Below are 20,902 nucleotides of genomic sequence, written 5' to 3'. Positions count from 1 at the left end.
ATGAATGAGACATTTAAAAAAATGGTGCTAGAAAAATTGGGCTGCTAAACAGAAAAAATAAATGTTCTCACAGTTCTAAATAAATTCCATATGGATTTAAAAATCACAACTTGACTCTAAATATAGTAATCCCCCCTTTGTCTCTCTTTTCAACCAAATTTCCTTAGAGTTGGTATAGACAGCACCTCTATTTCCTTAAGTTTTATCTTTTCTTAACCCTCCTCAGTTGGAGCTTGTCCATACCATTCTGCTAAAATGGATTTAGTAGTGGTGACTTAACTGGAGCCTTTTCAGTGAATCCACGAAGCCTTTTCTGCCTCTAACTCCGACTGTGTTCCTGCCCCTTTGCTCCATTGGTCGCTTGGGTCCCTGCTTCAGCTTCCACAGCTGCATTCCTGCCCCCTGGACTCTGCGCTCCCAGCCCCCACTGAGTCCTCATCCTCGTCCTCGGGACACCACAAATTCAGTTGGTCCCCAGGGTTTTCTTCTGGACCTTTTTCTCTTTGCTCTCATTCAATCCTTTGACGGTATCTACCATCTGAAATGTTGATCCCCAAACAGATTCGCTGCTTGGACTGTCCCATCATTTTCTCTGTATCTGTTATGACAACTACGGCCAGCTTTGTAGTCGATTCTTTCTGGCTTCAGACTTTCTTCTCCTTTACACTAAATCAGAATTTAGTGAAAGGCAGTGACTACATAGATTTTTTTTTTGTTTCATTTGCTGCTTGTTGTTTTTTAATTCTCGGCAGCTTTCGATATGGTGGCTTGCACAAAGCAAATGCTAAGTAGCTATCTTGACTTGAATTGAAATTGCTGCTTGACATACTAATTAGGGGAAACCATCTTGAACATTTTCCCAGTAAATTTCCACTGTGGATCATGAAATTTTTAGAAACAAACTGCACAGAGGGACTCAGAGTAACCTCCTTTCAGAGATACTGGAATGCTGACACTTCCTGCAAAACCATTTCACAGCTAGTTCATAAGGGACTCCTAACTTCATATTGTCAAACAGTCAAGTGACCACTCCACTTTGTTTATTTTTATTTCTAGCAGAACATACTAAATGATTGACAATATACTCATTTGACATTTTTGGTGACAAAAGTTAGAAAGAAAAAAACTTTTTTAATTGTGAAAATAACATAAAAACAATAAAAAATTAGAAAAAAAGAAATTTCAAAAAACCGCATTACTTTACAACAGAATACAAGAGGAATAGTCATCTGTATTGTTTCATCCTTTTCTAATATCCACATTTTTATAGTTATAATTGAGTACACCTACAATTTTCTGTTCATACTTAACATTATACTGTTTGATTTATATGTTGCTAGGAAGTTTTACTAATTCTATTTTAAATTGTTATACAATGTTTTCATTATGGTATATTTATCTATTCCCTTGTTGCATATAATCTGAGGCTATTCTACCTAATAATAGACAAATATGCAAATTGACCGCACCTTCTATATGCCCAAGCCATGCCCACCAGCCAAGCCACACCCACCAACCAAACAGGACGAGTATGCAAATTACCCCAACCAAGATGGTGGCTAATTTGCATATCAAGACAGCGTAGAAAGAAGCCAAGAGCTGCAGAAAGGAGCAAAGCTGTGGAGAAGCAAGCAAGCCGGGGGGAGGAGAAGGAAGGAGCGCAGGCGGGGCTGGGGGAGAAGGAAGGAGAGCAGGTGGGCTGGCAGAGAAGGCAGGGCGGGGGAGAAGGGAGGAGCCCAGGCGGGGCCAGGGGAGAAGGGAGAAAAGCAGGCGGGCTGGCGGAGAAGGGAGAAAAGCAGGCAGGCTGGCAGAGAAGGCGGGGCGGGGGAGAAGGGAGGAAAGCAGGCGGGGCGGGGTAGAGTGCAGCAGGAAACCCTATTCAGGATTCTTCCTGCAACGGGAACGCTAGTTATAAATAATTCTTGGATGAATGTAGATATTTTTATTCCTATAATTTTTAATACTCTCTGATTTTTAGGGGAGGTGGGGAGGATAAGGAGGGTCTCAGAAGCAAGGTCACTAAGTTCTGGGTTTGATCAAATGATAACTGATTATTTATTTATTTATTTACTTACTTACTTACTAGAGGTTCAGTGCATAAAATTTGTGCACGGGTAGGGTCCCTAGGCCTGACTGGCAATCAGGGCCAATCTGTGGGGCGACCAGTGGGGCAATCAGGGGCTCCCGCTGGCACCTGCCTTGGCTGGCCTGGCGCCATCTGCTCGCCATCCCCACCCCCCACTGCCGCTGCTGGTCATCTCCCTCTGTGGGAGGCAACAGGTGGGGTGATTCAGGGGGTGGCGCTGGCTTGCTCGCTGGCTGGTTCTGCTCTTCCCCCACTCCTCCCCTATCACCCCACCACCACTGCTGGTTGCCTGCCTCTGCGGGGCAATGGGCAGGGCAATCGGGGGAGCCCCCACTGGCACCTGCCTTGGCTGGCCTGGAGCCTGCGGGCTGGGGGCAGCCTCTGTGTTGAGTGTCTGCCCCCTGATGGTCAGTGTGTGTCATAGTGACCAGTCATTGCACCAGTCGTTCAGCCGTTCAGTTGGTTTGCATATTAAGCTTTTATTATATAGGATTATTGAATTGATTGGAGTGACATTGGCCAATAAAATTATACAGGTTTCAGGTATACAGTTCTACATACATCATCTGTATATTGTATTGTGAGTTTACCACCCCAAGTCAAGTCTCTTTCCATCACTATTTATCTCCTTTTACCCTATCCTACCTCCTCAACTCCCCTTCCCTCTGGTGATTACCATATTGTTGTGTATTTTTAAAGTCTACAGAATTTATAATTGAGAAGATCAGAATTTTTGTTGTTGGCTAAAATTATTTCTTCTGTGTAACCAGGAACCAGAATTTCTGGATGTTTTGTCTGCCTAACTCCTCTCATGTAGTGAGATAGATGCAGAATCTGTCAAGATTTTTTCCTGTTTCAGGCTATTATTTAATCAGAAGAGCAGACTGAGGCTGAAACACACATGGAATAATGAGGTTAAAGTTGAGAAGTCAATTGTAATTTCTGAAATAATTTGGAAAAAGTTGAGTTCTGTGAGGGTAGAAATAATAGAAAAGTTTTTGTGGAGGAAATAAGTTTGAACATAAAATAATGATTTAAAGAGAATAATAAGTTCCAAGAACACTTCAATCTAATTTTCTTTACCTGGCATAATTTTGTTCCTGGAGATCAAAATAATGAGTTTTGTTTTTAAAATCTTAATCATGACTAATCATCATGACAACAAAGATATATAATTGGTACATGACTCTTAAAATTTTTGTTCATTTTAATTCTAAAATTAACTTCTATGAAGAACCCTGTTGGAGTAGAGATCTTTTCAGAAACATTGCCTCTCTATTCCTTAATATGAAAAGTATGAATTTTTATTAGTTTTGACTGAATTACAGTTTATTTTTGCTTGAGACTAAACATAACTTTCGTAATAGTGCGTGCTGCATCCCTTGCCAATGGCTGATGCATGTGTCATTCCACAGACTCGGTTTGAAGTGTGGACCTGGTTTTCCCTGACAAAATAGGGTGTTTTTGAGGCGGATTTGGAATCGCTTCTCACTCCTCTGGCAATCCTACCTGTGTGTTAGCCAAAGTACACGGACTGTCGCCCCTCCTGAAAGCACAGGGTTCTGGTGGTATACCCTTAATTTCTTCCATGCATTAAGATATGGCCTCTGCTTTAAAGGACCTCGGAGATTTGGGGTGGGGGGGGAGGGGAGATCAGACAGAAGAACAGATAAGCCATGGTTTAACACAATAAACTCTGTAACGGCGTGAACTTAGCATGCTCTCAATGCACGATGGTGGGAGAATGGAGCTCTGTCTTGGGAGAGTCAGGCTCAGCTTTCCGGACAAAGGGGGTTGGACAGCGAGGATGTGCCAGGTGATGACCAGCCTGGGAAAAAAGATGAAGGAGGGTGTTCTTGTCAGAGGACGTAGGATGCCCAACCCTCCATGTTGTACAAGCACCTGGGACCCCTGGGGAATGATGAGCTCAGGAAAGCGAGACCTGGGGCCCCAGGAGGAGGGCAGGAGTGGAGGCCATCTGAGCACAGCAGTATTCAAGACTGTTTATCTCTCTTCTTAAGATTTCCAGCTCATAGCTCTAATTGCCAATCTGAGCAATATGACAAATATTTTTATATAGGGATTAGCAAAGCTCAGAGTATAGAAATGTGAGTAACCAGAGTGCTCACTGGGGACTTGAAGACCATCTTGCTTCGTAGTCATCGTGTTTCTGTAAAGATTGGCTTTTGTTCCATCTTGCTGCCAGAAAACTCTCACTGGGTCACAAGTGACCCAATATCTTATCTCTTGAAAAAGAGACATAACAAGGGATAGAATTATTGCCAAAAACACACAAAAGATTGAAAGTGCTTATTATTTTGCATGTTTTAATCAAATCTGTAATATTGAAGTCTTTTAAGGCTAAGATGTTTAAATATTTAGCCTAGATTTTGCTCTTCAGCCTTATTTGGAAAATGTGGTAATTTGTATGTTAATGTGTTATTTATGTTAATATCATGCAGGTGAGATTAGCTGACTACCACTAGAAACCCAGTAAAGATCATCCCTGATTGCTCATGGAAATTTTTCTAGGCTTCAGACCCATTTCCCATTATAATTGAAAGTCTTATTTGTCAGTTGGTTCCCCATTGGCCAGCCTCGGGGGAACATGTAAATATGTGAATCCTTGGTTTTTGATAAACACTTGGAAACAGAATGGGCCCTTTTGTATTTCGATCTTTCAGTTGAGCTTGCATTACTTGGGAATCAGTGAGAAATAGAAATAGAGAGTTTTATGTATGCATGCATATTAGCATATCCAATGGACACAGGCACTGGGGTTGTGGGGGCTTGCTGGGGTAGGAATGGCTGTGGGGGGAAGGGTCAATTGGGGAAAAGGAAGACATGTAAAATTTTAGGCAATTAAAAAAAAAGAAATAGAGAGTTTTAGGCAGGCGAAGTAGCCCCCCCCCCCTCTCTCCCTCCCCTGCCCCGCACCCCTCTCTCTCAAAGAATCACTAGCTTTATGCTAATAAGTAACTTCATCTTTAAATTACTCTGAGCTTGTATATTAACATGCATCTCCTGGGTTTGTTAAGGATGCTGGAAGTCTGAGGCTCACACAAGTCACTGGAGCTGGGCAGGGAACTAGGACCGGGCTCAGAGGGGCCATATCCTACTGAGCACAGGGCCATGGGATCGGGGTGGTGGTTGCAGGGAGCAAAATAAAGCAAAGATCTGAAAGGCACTTTAGGAAAACATCTGGCAAACTATTGTTCATGGGTTGGCTATGAGTGACAACAGATAAAAAGAAATGAAAAGCCATCCATTCTAAATGCTTTACCAGGCTCAAGCAAGTCATTTATGTGAATACAGAGAAGCAGTTATCATTCTATTTTCTCTTATATATTTTTTCTCTTTCTTGAGCCCTACTTCTTAAGGCAGTGAAAAAGAGATGAGAGAAAAATCCCAAGAAGAGTAATTTCAGTGACTAAATGATGAGTCATGGGGTGTGGCAGCCTTTTTGTATTGTGAGCTAAGTAATGAGTGGATAGCAAATTAACTAAATACCATTCAGTCTCTATTTGCTTTATGTTTGTTCTTCGTGATGCTGCCGGGAAGGATGAGCATATCATTGTATAGATTCTTATACAGAGTATAATGTAATTTATCTTCCTCTCCAGAGAGTGAGGAGTGGGAGAGAGGGAGCTTAATCCAGGCCTGCATCTTGGCACTCCACTGAAACAACAGCAGAAATCCTGCCTTAGAAAAAGCCACATTTTTAGTTTTTTATCAAATTATAAAACAACTAGAGGCTCTATGCACAAAATTCATGCAAGGGGCTCGGCCCTCGCAGCACAGCTGCCTCACTGCCCCGCAGCCCCGCCCACTGGTCATTCTGGAAGGTCGTTCCAAAAGGTCATTCAGCTGTCTGGTCTAATTAGCATATTAGCTCTTTATTATATAGGACACGTATTCATTGTAAAGTTATTCCAACACTATAGAAACACATAATGTGAAAATCAAAGTAGTTCATTTCCCTCTCAGTCCCACTTCGGGTATTTGTATGCATACACACAACATAGACCTTTTTAAATATCAATGGGAAGCTACTGTTTTCACTATGATTTTTTAAATGCTTCTCTTTTGTTAAGTGGGCACTGAGTTACATAGAATTTTGTGTGTTAGCATGCCAGTCTGCCCTCACTCTAAGAGAACTACTTTGCAAGCACAGACTCAGATGCAGACTGCCTGTGGTTTCAGGTTCCAGCTCCCTCCCCTGCAGCCTCAGGACCTGCATTCTTTCCTCAGTTTCCTCACCTAGAATGGCGGAATGAGAGCATTTGTCTCATAGTGTTGTTGTTAGGATGAAATCTTGTGGAAAGCACAGTGCAAGGTCTGAAATGTAGTGTGTGCAGACATGTTAACTTTAGGGCATGGGGAACTAATGAGGTCTTTGCCGTCTGAGTACCAGGGGGCTCCCTCTCCCGCAGTTTCCCAAATCACTTACTGAGGCTCACTTACATAACTGGATCCAACTCTTTCCCTTCAGGAGGCTGGTCATCAATTACCTTGATATCTTATGAAGGCTGCCCAGCTATTTTTTGTTTCTTTTGGAGATGTAGAAAGCGTTGGTCCCTGATAAATTTGAACTTTCAGGCCTTTAATTTTCTGGTCCCCAGGCTTGGGGATATGTGCTCAGAGAAAGTCCAGATGAAAGACTTATGATAGGACCTCTGAGAAGGGATTGCATTTGTTATTTTCTCATAAAATATGTCTTTACAATAACCTAAAGTCAAGAATGGGCATGTGCACGCATGCACACACACACACATGTGCCGCTAGGAATCTGCCTTCATACTATTCCAGGATGTTCAAACACTTTGCTTTCAAAGGCCATGGGAGCTGAAGATTCCTTAATCAGTCACCCCTTTTGTGTGTCTATCTCCACAGGAATTCACTGTGAATCCTACAAGGACCCCTGTGCTAACGTCAGCTGTCTGAACGGAGGCACCTGTGACAGTGAAGGCCTAAATGGCACGTGTGTCTGCACACCAGGATTTACAGGCAAGTGACCTAGGAACTGGGTTTTCAAATTTACCACAAAATTCCTGAGCTTACCACTGTTAAAAAACCCAGGAGCCTCTCTGCAAAATGTAAGTGGGCATTGCATTTAGATGAAGGTCTGTTTAAAAATAATCCACTGTTTGTCATTAAATGAGGCTCTTCTGAAATCAGTATTTGTATGTAGGCTTGCTGAGACTAACAGTGCTGTACAATTCAGAGCTGTTGCTGTGAAACACAAGACATGAACCGTTATGCTAACATCTGAAAGGTTTGTGTTAGTGGAAGAAGGGAAGGAAGGATCTCTGTAGCAATTGCATTCAGCCACAACTTGTATTTTTATTGAAAGATAGAGGAGTGGGTTTTGAAAAATGAAAAGAGATGGTGGGAAGTACTGGGACACTCCAGGTTCCAGATTGACTGTTAGTGAAGGTAGGGATGCTACAGGTGTGGGGAAAGTGGGGAGAGAAGGTGGCCCTGGGGAAAGTAGGTGGGGAGGACAAGGGCAGGTTCCAAAGGAGCCACAGTGGCCACTGAGCTATGAGTGGAGAGAATTGTTTCTAGACTAGGGGATCCACCCTAACCTGGGCTCCTTCTAAATCACTCCTTATGGGCTTCTGGGAGTCTGTGAACCTGAAACAGATGTAAAATGTTGAATGTATGTGTATCTGCTGAAGGGAAACTCTCAAATCTTCATCATATTCTCAAAAGAGACCATGAACTTCTGGGTAGAAAAGATTCCATCCTTTGCTTTTCCAGGAGAGCCCAGGAGTCCTGAAATGTAGAGGGCAGGGCAAGTCTATGTTTTCAGAGCTTTGCTCACCTGGAGTCACTCTGGTTTGCAAATTGGAAAAGGATGACCTGGAAGGAACCTATAGAAGCAGATGGGTATTTAAGCTGCAGGAAACCATGTTCTCATTGGCTGGAGAGCACCCTGAATGCTCACCTCTCCCCTGGAGAATTTCCCAGCACCTGGGTCCCGGGTTCATCCCTGGAGAGTCTCAGGTGTGCTTCTGGGGAAGATGTCAACAGTCAAGATGTGGGAGAAGCAACTTCTGATATCTTCATATTTATCTGTGTCACATGCTGTGTTTTCCTTTTGAGTTTTCCTGGGACTGAGGAGTAGGGTCACTCCAGAAAATCACTCATAGATGGTTTTGTTTTGCAGACTCGCTTAACACACACAGATAGTTATACTCATCAATGGGTGCAAAAATAATATTGGGGAAGCATCCTGTTTTTTCCAGGTATTTTTATCCCACAAATAATAAAAAGCATGGAAGACAAATTAGAAAATACTGTGTTATAGGGGAAAAAAAGCACACCCCACTATTTAAAACTGCTATGCTAGGACCTAGGAGATAACTGTTGGTAGCATCTTGATACAATATGCACATGTATTTGAGAGAAATTATAAAGCTCATATTATATTATGTCACCTCCTTCTCACTTAAAAATATATATCATTAATGTGTTTCTGTTTTATCATTTTTTACTGGTTATCTTTTAGTCCATGATATGACATACCATGTTTTCTTTTTGTTGTTGTTGTTGTTTTTTAACCCATTGTCAATTCAGCTTTTGAGTAGTCAACTTTTTTTGAGAACTTTTCTCTATTATATATAATATTGTAATGAATATTCTTATATGTACATCTTTGTGTACTTATTTGATTATTCCTTGAGCTAATGTCCCAGGAATGGGATCACAGGGTCCAGGAGGATACTTAATATTTCCATATTGTTCTCCAGGAAAAAGTATTGTAACAGTATTCTCTCCTATTAAGAATGCACAGCATCTGTTTCTTCATCTTCACACCAGTACTAAGGAATGTCATTCTGATGGCAAAAACCCATTTAAGTGTTGTTTGAACTTGTATGTTTTTTATTTCTACTTTAAAAATACATTTGTGGTCATTTTCGTTTCTTCTTTTATGAACTTCCTATTTATGTTAATCTTCATTCTTGATTTGAAATAGTCCTTCATAGTAAGTATATTACATTTTATACACAGATTACAAATATTTTCCCACTATCATTTGCCTTTTAAATGTATATAAAGTATTTGTTTTTCGTATAGCATATTTAAATTTACATAATTAAATCTTGATATTTTTCTTTTTTTATGCTGGAAAGATTCTATGTATTAAGATTTTATTAATATTCTCCTATATTATTCCAATCACTCATTGGTTAATTTTTAAAAAATATATTTTTTATTGATTTCTGAGAGGAAGGGAGAGAGAGAGAAAGATAGAAACATCAGTGATGAGAGAGAATCATTGATCAGCTGCCTCATGCATGCCCTCTACTGGAGATTGAGCCCACAACCTGGGCATATATCCTGATCGGAAATCGAACCATGACCTCCTGCTTTATAGGTCAAAGCCCAACCACTGAATTGGCCGAGCATGAGCTAATTTTGTGCATGCAAATGTTTAATCCATTTGAAATTTATCTTGGTATCTTATGGGAAATAAAAGGCAATCTCTTCTCCAGAATATTTAGCAAACCTCCAACTGCCTACTCAGCATTTACTCTTGGACATACATCAGAGACACCTCAAACTTACAGGTTTCCTTCTCCTTTCTTCTTTAAATATTTGCTAGCTCTTTACATGGTATTACTGCCCCCTGAAGTTATTCTGGACAGAAACTGGGGAATCATTTGGTACCCTCCTCTTCTTCCTCTTACCTGTATCTGGCTACCAAGGAGCCCTAAAACCTCCTAGACTCTCTCAGTTCTTTCAGGAGCCAACACCAGGCTGCCTTCAACTCCTGCCTGCACCAGGTCAGCCTTCCCCACATCCATTCCTGATACCCTGATACATTCTCTATACTGTGGAGATGTTATACAATGAAAGTCTAATCTTGTTGCTCCCTACTTAAAAATTCCCTATTGGCATTTCATTGTTTTTAATAAAAAGGTCAAAGCTCTTAACTTGATCATCATGGTCTGAGTGGTCTGGCCCTTTCCAGTTTCATACTGGGCCCCCCTACCTGCTGATTCATGAACAGCCCATGCCAGGCTCTTCTTGGTAATATTCTTCCCTTCTATCTCCTGCTGCCCAGTCCCCTCTGCTCCCCCGCACCTCCACTTTCCACCCCAAGGCATTTCTTCCGGGTTCTCATTCTGATCACAGAGAACAGTAGGGCATTTCCACTGTAGTAGGTTAAAAAATCACATTAATTGATGTTTGAAAACAACAGATGTCTACTAGGTGTACCAGTTAATAATGCGGATTTTGTAATCAAAGAAAACACGATAATTTCAAGAGAAACATCAAAAGTGCTTTATTCAAAGTAATGTCCATTGCTAGCTACACATTTCCCCCATCTTTCAGGTAATTTGTGGATAACGTCCCAATAGAACTTTTCTTGTTTTGAGGCAAACCATTCAGAGACCCAATTTTCCACTTCTTTGTACGTTTTGAAGTGCTGCTCAGAAAGTGCGTGTGCCATCGATAAGAACAAGTGGTAATCTGAAGGAGCAAGGTCTGGTAAATACAGCGGGTGGGTTAATACTTCCTAGGCAAGATCTTTTAACTTGTCTTTAACTGGTTTTGAAGTGTGTGATGGTGCGTTATCATGAAGCAAAATTACTTTGCCATGTCTTCTGGCTCATTCTGGTCGTTTTACATTCAAAGCGTGGTTCAAATTGATTATTTGTTGTTGGTAGTGATCAGTATTAACGGTTTCACCTGGTTTTAGAAGCTCATAATACACCACACCTTCCTGATTCCACCAAACGAAGAGCATTGTCTTCTTTCCGAAGCAATTTGGCCTTGCAGTCGATGTTGATGGTTGACCTGGATCAATCCATGATTTTGTGCATTTGGGATTCTCAAAATAAATCCACTTTTCATCGCCAGTCACAATTCGATGCAAAAAAAGACCTTTTTTTTGTGCTGTTGAAGCAACATTTTACTGATGACTTTTCGGTTTTCCATTTGTCTTTTGTTCAGTTGATGTGGCACCCATTTTCCTTCCTTTAAAATCTTTCCCATTGCTTGTAAATGATTGGAAATTGTTTGCTGAACAACGTTTAATCTTTCTGCAAGTTGTTTTTGACACGCATCTTCATCCAATAATGCTTGTAATTGTTGGTCTTCAAACTTTTTCGGTCGACCTGGATGTTCTTTATTTTTCACATCGAAATCATCATTTTTAAAGCGTTTAAACCAGCGTTCGCAAGTATCTTGAGATGGAGCATGTACACCATAAGCTTCCCGAAGTATACTATTACTTTCAGTAGCACTTTTCTTCAAAATAAAGTAATGAATTAAAACTTCCCGCAAATGCTCTTTTTTTGGCACAAAAGTTGACATTTTTAGGCATAAAAATATCTATGATGTTAACACCTCCAGCAAATTTGACATATGAAGTTTTGAAGCTTGCTGTGAATACAACAAAATAGCATACATATCAAATCACATATATATCGACATATGTGTAACTCCATCTATTGAAAAAAATTCGCATTATTAACCGGTACACTCGGTATTTCTATTCAGCCCTGATAATCTTTTAAACTGTAGAGGACCATAGAATAGTTCCCCAAGTTGTTTGGAGAACTGTGCTGTTAATGAATTTTACAGACACTATTCTCATGAAATGCTTCATGGAAAAAGTGTCTGTGGCCAAATAAACCTGGGACATGGTACATGCCATGTGGAGATTCATAAGGGGTGTCTGTAGGCAAAAGGCTCTGTGAGGTTTCACAGTAAAGAATCTTATTTTCCTTTGTTTATTTTCCAACTACATTTAATCATAGAAACTTCTTTTTCCCTTAAAAAAGAACTGATTGTATTCTGGGTACTGGTAGATGCTGATGAAATGTTGACTACCATCACTAAGGAACTGTGGTGCCGCTGCTCTTTGAATTGCTACCTTGGAACCAAATGCTCTTCCTGAGGTTTAGCAGAACTTACTCTTGGCCAATTATTTAGTGCTCAGAAGTTCTCTCACTGACTAAGTGGAGTGAATTGGCAAATTATTGTGATATAATTAGATACCCAATCCAATGCCACCTTTAACTTGTGAGATTGACTTTTTCAGTTTTGGTTTATGTTGCTCTTCTCTTTCGGATCTTTAGATGGGACCGCATGTGACCGATTTTCCTCATTTCTAATGTATATTTTTTGTGCTATAAGTTATCCCCTCAATACCTCTATGGCTGTGTCCCACAAATTTTATGTTATATTTTCATTTAATTCAATTAAATGTTTTGTTTGTTTGTTTTTAAGTTCCTTTAGATTTTTCTCTTTGATCCATGGATTATCTCTAAGTGTGTTATATAGTTGCACACAACCACCCCCCCCACCCCCGCCCCGCCCGCACCTTGCACCTTTTGGCATTTCTAGGTTGCTGGCTTCTCTAGCACCTAGTCTGGAATATTTGAGGCAAAGAGAAAACTCAGGATACTCACCATCATCATTCTTGGGCCCCGAGATTCCTAGCCAGTCTGTCTCCTCTTGACCGCTCAGAATCTTCTCATATTTGTTTTATATATAATGTCCAGGGCTTTTGCTTGTACTTAGTGGGAGGAATAGGGAAACTATTCCATCTTTTTGGGAGCAACATTCCATCTTTTTTTCCATCACTCTGGCTGTTTTTAGAATTTTTCCTTTGCTGCTGGCTTTTAGCAAATTGATTATGATGTGCCTTGATGTGATTTTGTTCGTATTTATACTGCTTGGGATTTTTTTCACTTCTTGGATCTGGTTTTATAGTTTTCTTCAAATTTGGAAAATGTGTAGCCACTATTCCACCAAATATTATTGTTATGCCTCTTTCCCCCCTTCCCTTAGACTCTTATTACATCTGTGTTAGACTACTAAAATTTGTACACCAGGTCACTGAGTTTCTATTCATTTTTCCCTGAGCTTTAGTTTTTCTAGCTTCTATTGCTCTGTTTTCAAGTTTATGAATCTTCTACTCTGCATCATCTAATCTATTACTATCACTCTATATTAGTTTTTAATTTGATATTGTATTTTTTTATCTGTAAATTTCATTCAGTTTTTTATAACTTCCATTTTTACCCGTATTTCTTTCATGCTTTCCTTTAAATTTTGAGCAAATTTCTTGTTTACTCATCATCATCTGTTACTTCTGGATCTCTACCTTTCGAACTGATTTTTCTTCTGGTTATGGGTTCCATGTGTCTACTTCTTTGCATGTCTAATAATTTTTGCTGAATGCTGGCCATTGTTAGTTAAGCTATTGAGTGATGGGATTTATTGTCTTTCTTTTCAGAGAGCTGCCTTTTTTGGTGGCAGGTAGGTAAGTTACTTGGCAACCTGACTGATCCTTTCAAGGCTTATTTTTACATTTTGGAGGATGAGCTGTTACTCAGGGGATAGTCCTACCTTACTGCTAAGGCGAATACACTGGCTGGTCAATAAAATACCTGCACTCTGACTTGTGAAAGTTTGAAACCCTCCCAGTCCTCTGTGAGCTTTGGGATTTGTTCGTCCTTCATCTTGTTTGTAGACCCATGGAGTTCCATTTACTCATATACAACATTCAGTAACAAACTCAAGGGACATGGCATATTTCTGATGCTCTTTTTCTGAGTGGCTCTATCTTCTGTGTTAGTCTGTCCTGCAAATTACAGCTATCTTGGCCCCCACCAAATCCAGTTCTCCGCAGCTCAGTGAAACCATTGTGTTCTAAATGGGGTCCAGGCAGAAAGCCAGGATGCTGGCAGTACTCAGCTGTTTCGTTTCCCTTCTCTCAGCAGTCAGGGTCATGCACTGCCTGTTGTCCAATGTCTTAAGAGTGTTTTTTAAAAATACATATTTCATCCACTTGTCTAATTTTTTATAGTGGGAGGTCAAGACAGGTTCCAGTTTTTCCATCATGGTAGAAGTTCCAAATATTTTTTTTTTAGATCCATTTCATCTGGAATAAAATGTTTGTCAAGTATGAAGGCATAGTTAAAGCCCCCAGTCCAGTGAGTGGCATGTAGTAGTCATATATTTAATAGTAGGTATTACAACTATAATTATTTTCATTGATATCATTCAATGTGGGCTTTGTTAGCCCAAGGATTTACTAATAGCAGTGAGTTTTAATTTTTAAAATCTTTTTAAATTTTTAATTTATCTGAGGAAAGCATAGAAAATTAAACAGTACACTTGTAAACTTGCATAAATACTACCAAATTTGATACCTACTCTACATATTGCCTCTTAGAAAGTAGTAGATTGAAAATCAATTGAAAAGATTTAAAGTTCAGACTCTGATTTCCAGCCTTAGTCAAGTAGAAACTTCATTTTGTATTCTCTTTACAAATGTTATTCGTGCACAACAGCGATTTAAAAGTAATTGATTTTTCTCCAATTCAATTATTTTTTTAAAAAAAGTAAGCAAGTCAATGAAAAGTTATTGGCTCAAGCCTGTAAAAACATAAAGATTTATTAAGTCTAATATGAGTAAAAAAAGATGATATACTAAGAACTTTTCTAGTAAAATATGCTAGAATACACATTGCTTCGAGCTAGAATGGTGGGGTGTTGAAATGCATAAAAACACATAATACTCTCAATATGGGTAAATGCAAATGAACTCAAACTTGCTCTTCATCATTCATAATAATTCTTCAAATACCTCGCATATGACTGATGGGCAGTAAACATGAGCTCAGTAAGGCAGAGAAGAGCAGTCCTCTTTGGGAGTCTTCTGGTTGACATTTTTCTTGACTGGCTCCATCATCAGAGTCATTCCATATTCCTACTACCAGCATGTGACTCAGTGAAGGCATCAGAGAACCAGCTGGGGTATAACTGACTCAACTAGAAGCATGGGAGTGCTAGACTGTGAAATAGGCCAATGGAGTAAATCTACAGGTCTCTGAGCACTGTGCATCACTCCAGGGTTCTCCTAGAGCACACGTGCTGTGGAAGTAGCTGCTAGCTTTTTAGGCCTCTGCCTGGCATGGAGTTTATACTATTAACTAATGTCATCTAATCCCCAGTAGAGCTCTAAGAACACTGTGGTGATGGAAGTCAGACTGGAATAAGTTTGGGACTCTGTCTGGGTTTTTGATATTTGATAAGTGTCTGTAGAAAGAATTCATCCTATTTTCTCCTGCCATTCTCTATACCTCCCAAATCCAATCTATTGAGTCCCAAGAATAGACAAATCTAGGGGTTTTGGATTTCTCCTGACTGTGTTAGAGACCCTTAAAGATCTAAGAGCCAATACACATAGTAAGGTGGCTCTGGATCCTGAATTTGGCATTTACCTCCCTGGGGAAGCTCAGGACCACAGCAGGACTGGATGGATTGGACATACAGCCCTGGGACTACCTGTAGTTTAAGGCAGTGGTTCTCAAGCTTCCTAATGCCACGACCCTTTAATACAGTTCCTCATGTTGTGGTGACCCCCAACCATAAAATTATTTTCGTTGCTACTTCATAACTGTAATTTTGCTACTGTTAATGAATCGTAATATAAATATCTGTGTTTTCTGATGGTCTTATGCTCTACAGCAGCGGTTCTGAGAACCGCTAGCAGGGTCGCCTGCGTAATATAAATATCTGTGTTTTCTGATGGTCTTATGCTCTACAGCAGCGGTTCTCAACCTGTGGGTTGCGACCCACAGGTTGAGAACCACTAGCAGGGTCGCCTAAGACTATTGGAAAACACAGATATTTACATTACAATTCATAACAGTAGCAAAATTACAGTTATGAAGTAGCAACGAAAATAATTTTATGGTTGGGGGTCACCACAACATGAGGAACTGTATTAAAGGGTCGTGGCATTAGAAAGGTTGAGAACCACTGCTTTAAGGAATTAGTAGGGAGAAGTTAGGTCATTTCTGCTGCTATTGTTGCAAAGACCATGGAACATCTTATTTCAGAATCATGCAGTATTCCCATTGCCAGCTAAAGAAAGCTGTTGTTGAATAGATACCTCAATTAAGCTTGTCTTCCTAAATGGTTGGAAAGTAGTACTGATGCATATATTTGTCAAGGCCTTTGATTTCATCCTTTTAATATTTTGTAGTACGTCCTAATTTACGCTTCTTCAACTAGTCTACCTTATAACGCTTGTTTGTAACTGTTTAGTCTATACCCTTCTCACTTAGAGCAATTGCCCCATTAATAGAAAGAAAACCCTTGAAATAGGTTAGTAAGAGGAAATCAATTTTATGTCTTTTCTATTGATGTAAATGACTATATTTACTGTAGGAAACAAAGTCAACTTAGACACTACTGAATTATAGGCAACTTAGTAGGATCTAGAAGTAGTAAATGTTTTGTTGGACAGATTCCACTTTAAAAATGAAAGCGTCAGATGCTAGGTATGAAAAGAGTGTGAAATGAAACAGATGTGAAATATTTTAGTGTGAGATTCCTCCTCTAAAGTGGCTGTGGGTGACATATGGTGGTTTTATAAACGAGAGGTAAACCAATACCAGACAGAAAAGCACTTCGTTGCTAATTAAGTCAGCCTGGAAGTAATTACCCAAGTGTACACTGAAATATTGCCTTTTGAAAATGGACAAAATATTGATTTTGCTCATTTTCTTTAGTCTACAACTATTGCAGTGCTAGGAGGAGCTTTTTTACATGTATCTAAACAAATGGAGGAGTATATCAAAACATTTTTTTCTCATTTTCAAACTTTTAAGAGAGAGTGCCTCAATTTGAGCTACCCTCTTTTATTCAGCTTTGATGAGATACCTTTAAATTTCATAAGCACACCCAGTTGGTATTGACTCATCCTATGGCTTTAATTCACAGGAAGATAGTTTTGTTCCTGTAACTGCTAATAACAAGCTATTTCCTGTAAATTGGTGTTTGAATCACAGTGACATCTTCCCATGTTCTGGTTTATAAGTTTAAACCAGGCACTCCCTGAAGGGGGCAAATGTTGGGTCTAGATGGGGTTGAGACTCCAGGGCACAGTTTTCATTAGGGAGAAAGGACAGACTAGAGCGGATGTGGATTTCCTTCGGGCCATATTGCTCAGGGAAGATTACGTCCAACTTAGGTCAACCCAGATTTCACAACTGTCGCCCCTTGTGGCTAATGCCCTTCCTGAGCGTTTCGGTCCATTCCAGGAACATATCAAGGAATTTGGAAATTGGGGTAAATTTTCATAATTGACTCAATCTAGGCACACAGCTGTGCTCTACTAGTATCCAGAAAATAGTCAGATGTCCTGACTCACGCTCAAACACTTGGCTACAAAACAACCATAAACTTTGAGTTTTCGACTATCTGGAGTTTCAGAAAAATAAGAAGATTCAGCTGACTAAATACAAAATAGGGTTCTTTAATGAAATCAGGAACCCAAATTTGCTTTCCCAATAAACTTCGGAAAATTTGTTCAGACATGGGAATCAGCTTTAGTTAACTAGTTCAATAGATTAAAGAAAAGTCTTTTTACCAAGGCTATTTTTGTTCTTTTTAAAGAAGTTTATTTAAGTAAAAGATCCCCTGACTAGAATTTGGGAGAGTTCTGCACTTTATACAAACAGCAATTGGGTTCCATTGCTGGAGATCATGATCTGGAGCTTTGCTTTGCTAGAGACGCGATGGGTGATGCAGCTGATCGTCTCACAGCTACTTCTCTTTATCTCCTTAGGCGAAGAGTGTGACATCGACATAAATGAATGTGATAGTAACCCCTGCCATCATGCCGGCACCTGCCTGGACCAGCCCAATGGTTATACCTGCCACTGCCCACATGGCTGGGTGGGAGCAAACTGTGAAATCCGTAAGTCTTCCTGCCTTTCAGCTATTACATTTAACCTCCAGTTTTGTTTCACCAAGAAAGGGATGCTGACCGTGCCCAGCCAGGTCACTCTCAGAGGCAGTGCTGCCTGAGTCGCCGTGCCTCCCGCATCTCGTGTCACACTTTTGCCCCCGCTACCCCCGCATTCTGCTGCTCCCACTCCTTCCTGAATCTGAAGGCAGCCCTTCCATGGGATGAGAATGTGCAGATGTCATCCAGAGTTCACTGCTGCTACTACAGCCAAAAATGCGCTCAACAGAGACGCGTTAGAATCGCAGCACAAAACAGAGGCTCTGTGTTGAAAATGTAAAAAAAAACCCACACCAAATGTAAATTCACTTTGCATTTATGTCTTCAAGTGTCTTCAAACATATTAGGTTCCATCAGTTGTCTGGAGAAAAAAAAAATCCAGTGAGGATGAGTGGAAAAGAAAATCTGAAAAACATTTTGAGCTGCTTAGAGCTAAGTGTTCTCTAAAGACGAACTAACAGAAGTTTGAAAATGTCACAATCACGATTTTTTACATTAAAATACCGTGTCTACTAGTACTGAGGTGAAAATGAGAACTGACAAGGCATTGGGGTTCCCACTGGTTTGTAAACTGCTAAAAATTCAACTTTAAAAGCTGCCTTTCTTCTTATTTAAATGGGTCAAGGCAGTTGAACCTTTCATAAAAGCTCCTTCCTGGGGCCTCTCACCCCCTGGCCTACTCATCATCAGGTAAAGACAACTTATCTGCTGTGTGAGTTTGGAAGGGGCAAATACTTACATGGAGCCCTGTCTGTCTGTCTGTCCCTGTCTGTCTGTCTCCCTTCTGAGCAGGCCCTTCTGCTGCCTGTAGTCCTCCATGCTAATACTGTTTTAAGAATAGCCCCCTCACTGGTGGTCCACATGGCCTGTGGCTGGATGGCTAATTCTTAGCATGTGTCTAAGGTGGGGGGTGGTCCGTGTTAGGAAGCCTTGTTATTCACAAGTGTGGACCACATTCTCCATCAACTTGACCAATAGTGAAGTACCCTTGGGCTCTTATCTGCTCACTCTTTGTCTTTGCTCTTGGCTCAGAGCTTGAGAGGGAAAGAAGGTAATTATTTTTAGGCCTCTCCCTCAACTTTCTCAAATTCTCCTAAACAGAATGGTTTTAAGACCAACTGTCCTTGCTGAAGATGAGAAATACTCTCTTGTTGAATAAAGAGATAGGAAGAGATTCCAATAATAAAAATGCTGAGTGCTATGATTTGGGTAGGATGTTAAAACTAATATTGGTGTTGGATGTTAAGTCCACTCTGCTGGGATCTTTGCTGGAAGGGATTGCAGACCTGGGTCAGTAGGACCTTGCTTCTCACCCTGGCCATGGTACTCATTGTGTGGCTTTACTTAGTTGTGCTGAGCCTCAGTGTACTCATCTATAAAATGGGGCCACTTTTTGTTCTAAAATTTGATAATTGTATGAAATGACACATTTCTCAGAACAACATCTATTTATAACTTTAAAATTTTAATTGTAAAAATAAATACATAGTAAAGTATGAATTAAGAAGTCAGGAACACATAGGATACCCTCAATAAGTTTTGAAGTACAATCCTATAATTACAAAAAAAATCTAAATTTTACTTCCTCCCAGTGATGACAATATTAGCAAAACATGCACAAATAATAAAAGGACAAAAGTTGGCTTCATATTCTAGTTATGTGACCCATACAAACACATTTATCTCATGGAGCCTCGTTTCTCTCACTTGTAAAATGGTTATAGTAAGGTTGCTGTGAAAGGAGGCAAATATGTGCATATTTCTGCTATGCAGTAGGCAGTAAATAAATGCTAGTTGCTCTTTCTCTTTAATTCTATACTATTTAGCTCTTATGCTATGAGCTATTCCTGGGAAGATGAACCTTTGCAATTGTCTTTTTAGCCAATGCACCTGCAGGGCATGGGCCACCATGAGCAGCCGAAGGTGTTGGGGCACATCACACATGTTGGTCCACACTTGGGCTCTTTGTTTGCCTAGAAGAGCACTTTCCACTTGATCTCATTTGCATCTCCCCATTAAGCCAATGTGTTAAAATAAATGTTATCATAGATTAGGCTCTGTGGGTCCCAGTGTTGGGTACTTCACCTTGACCTGAGTGTAACAGTGGAGAACATGTGTGGGAGGTTTGTGATGACATATAGCTGGAACTGGTGTACAGTGCCTAGAGCAGGGGTGGAGAGCCTTTTTCCTGCCCATGGCTTTTTGGCTAGTTATAATATCATTCAGGGGCATACAAAATTATCAACTTAAAAACTAGCCTGCTATATTTGGTCAAACATTTAATTAACTCACCCCTAATGCCTTGCCAGGGCCAGACAAAATGATTTTGTGGACCTTTATAAGGCCCACGGCCGGACATTCCACACTCCTGGTCTAGAGATTTGGATCTGAATCAAATGGAGGAATCCAAGGACCAGGTGTGAAAGCAGAATCTGGCTTGTCAGTGGACAGGGAAGGTCTAAGAGGCCTCTAGTCCTGTGTGAGCCATGGACCACAGAGGTCTCTTTCTAACCCTGAGCATCTGTGAGCTTCTGAAGTGGCCAGAAACCACAAAGAGGATGCCTGAATGGTACAAGTTCAGGTTAGTAGATCTCAACAGGAAAGCTCAGATACACACAGAACAGAGAGATCCGAAGCCCACACAACTATGTGGTCTGGAGAGCTACTGAGTTGTTGAAGGCAGTAAATGAGCCTCTATTGGCCTGACCTCTGCCTCTGGAGTTCACATCGCCCACTTCCCTTTCTTACTCACTCTGCTTCAGCCACATGGTTCTGCTTTCTCTTCCTTGAACAGATCAGGTTTATTCCTGTCTTCAGGGTCTTGGCCTGTGCTCTTTCTTATGTTTGGAGCTCTCTTTCCTTGGATTTTAGCACAAGTATCTTCTTCTCAGCAGACACATCTCAGCTTGAGTTCATGCACATCCTGAAATCTGAGACCTCACAGTGAAGGGCACTACACGTGAAACTGAATCAGCCCTTCCAGCAGCCATCACTAGAGATCCTGCTACCTCAATAGGATTTACATGCAA

At 40.4% G+C, this 20,902-nt stretch overlaps 1 protein-coding gene across 1 annotated transcript in view; it reads left to right on the top strand.

The window, feature by feature from the left end:
* DNER (delta/notch like EGF repeat containing) overlaps positions 1-20,902 on the top strand; it is a gene marked incomplete at both ends in the record, with an annotated part of 225,236 nt that overhangs the window by 193,910 nt on the left and 10,424 nt on the right. Inside the window, 2 exons of the mRNA XM_079782988.1 lie at positions 6,980-7,093; positions 17,694-17,825. Of these exons, the coding sequence (XP_079639114.1) occupies positions 6,980-7,093; positions 17,694-17,825 (246 nt within the window). The remainder of the gene's footprint in view (positions 1-6,979; positions 7,094-17,693; positions 17,826-20,902) is intronic.

This window comes from Cnephaeus nilssonii (genome assembly GCF_951640355.1).
Source record: "Cnephaeus nilssonii genome assembly, chromosome: 10".
Classification (NCBI taxonomy): Eukaryota; Metazoa; Chordata; class Mammalia; order Chiroptera; family Vespertilionidae; genus Cnephaeus; species Cnephaeus nilssonii.
Note: the sequence above shows the minus strand (reverse complement) of the source record. Positions and strands in the feature narration are given on the sequence as shown.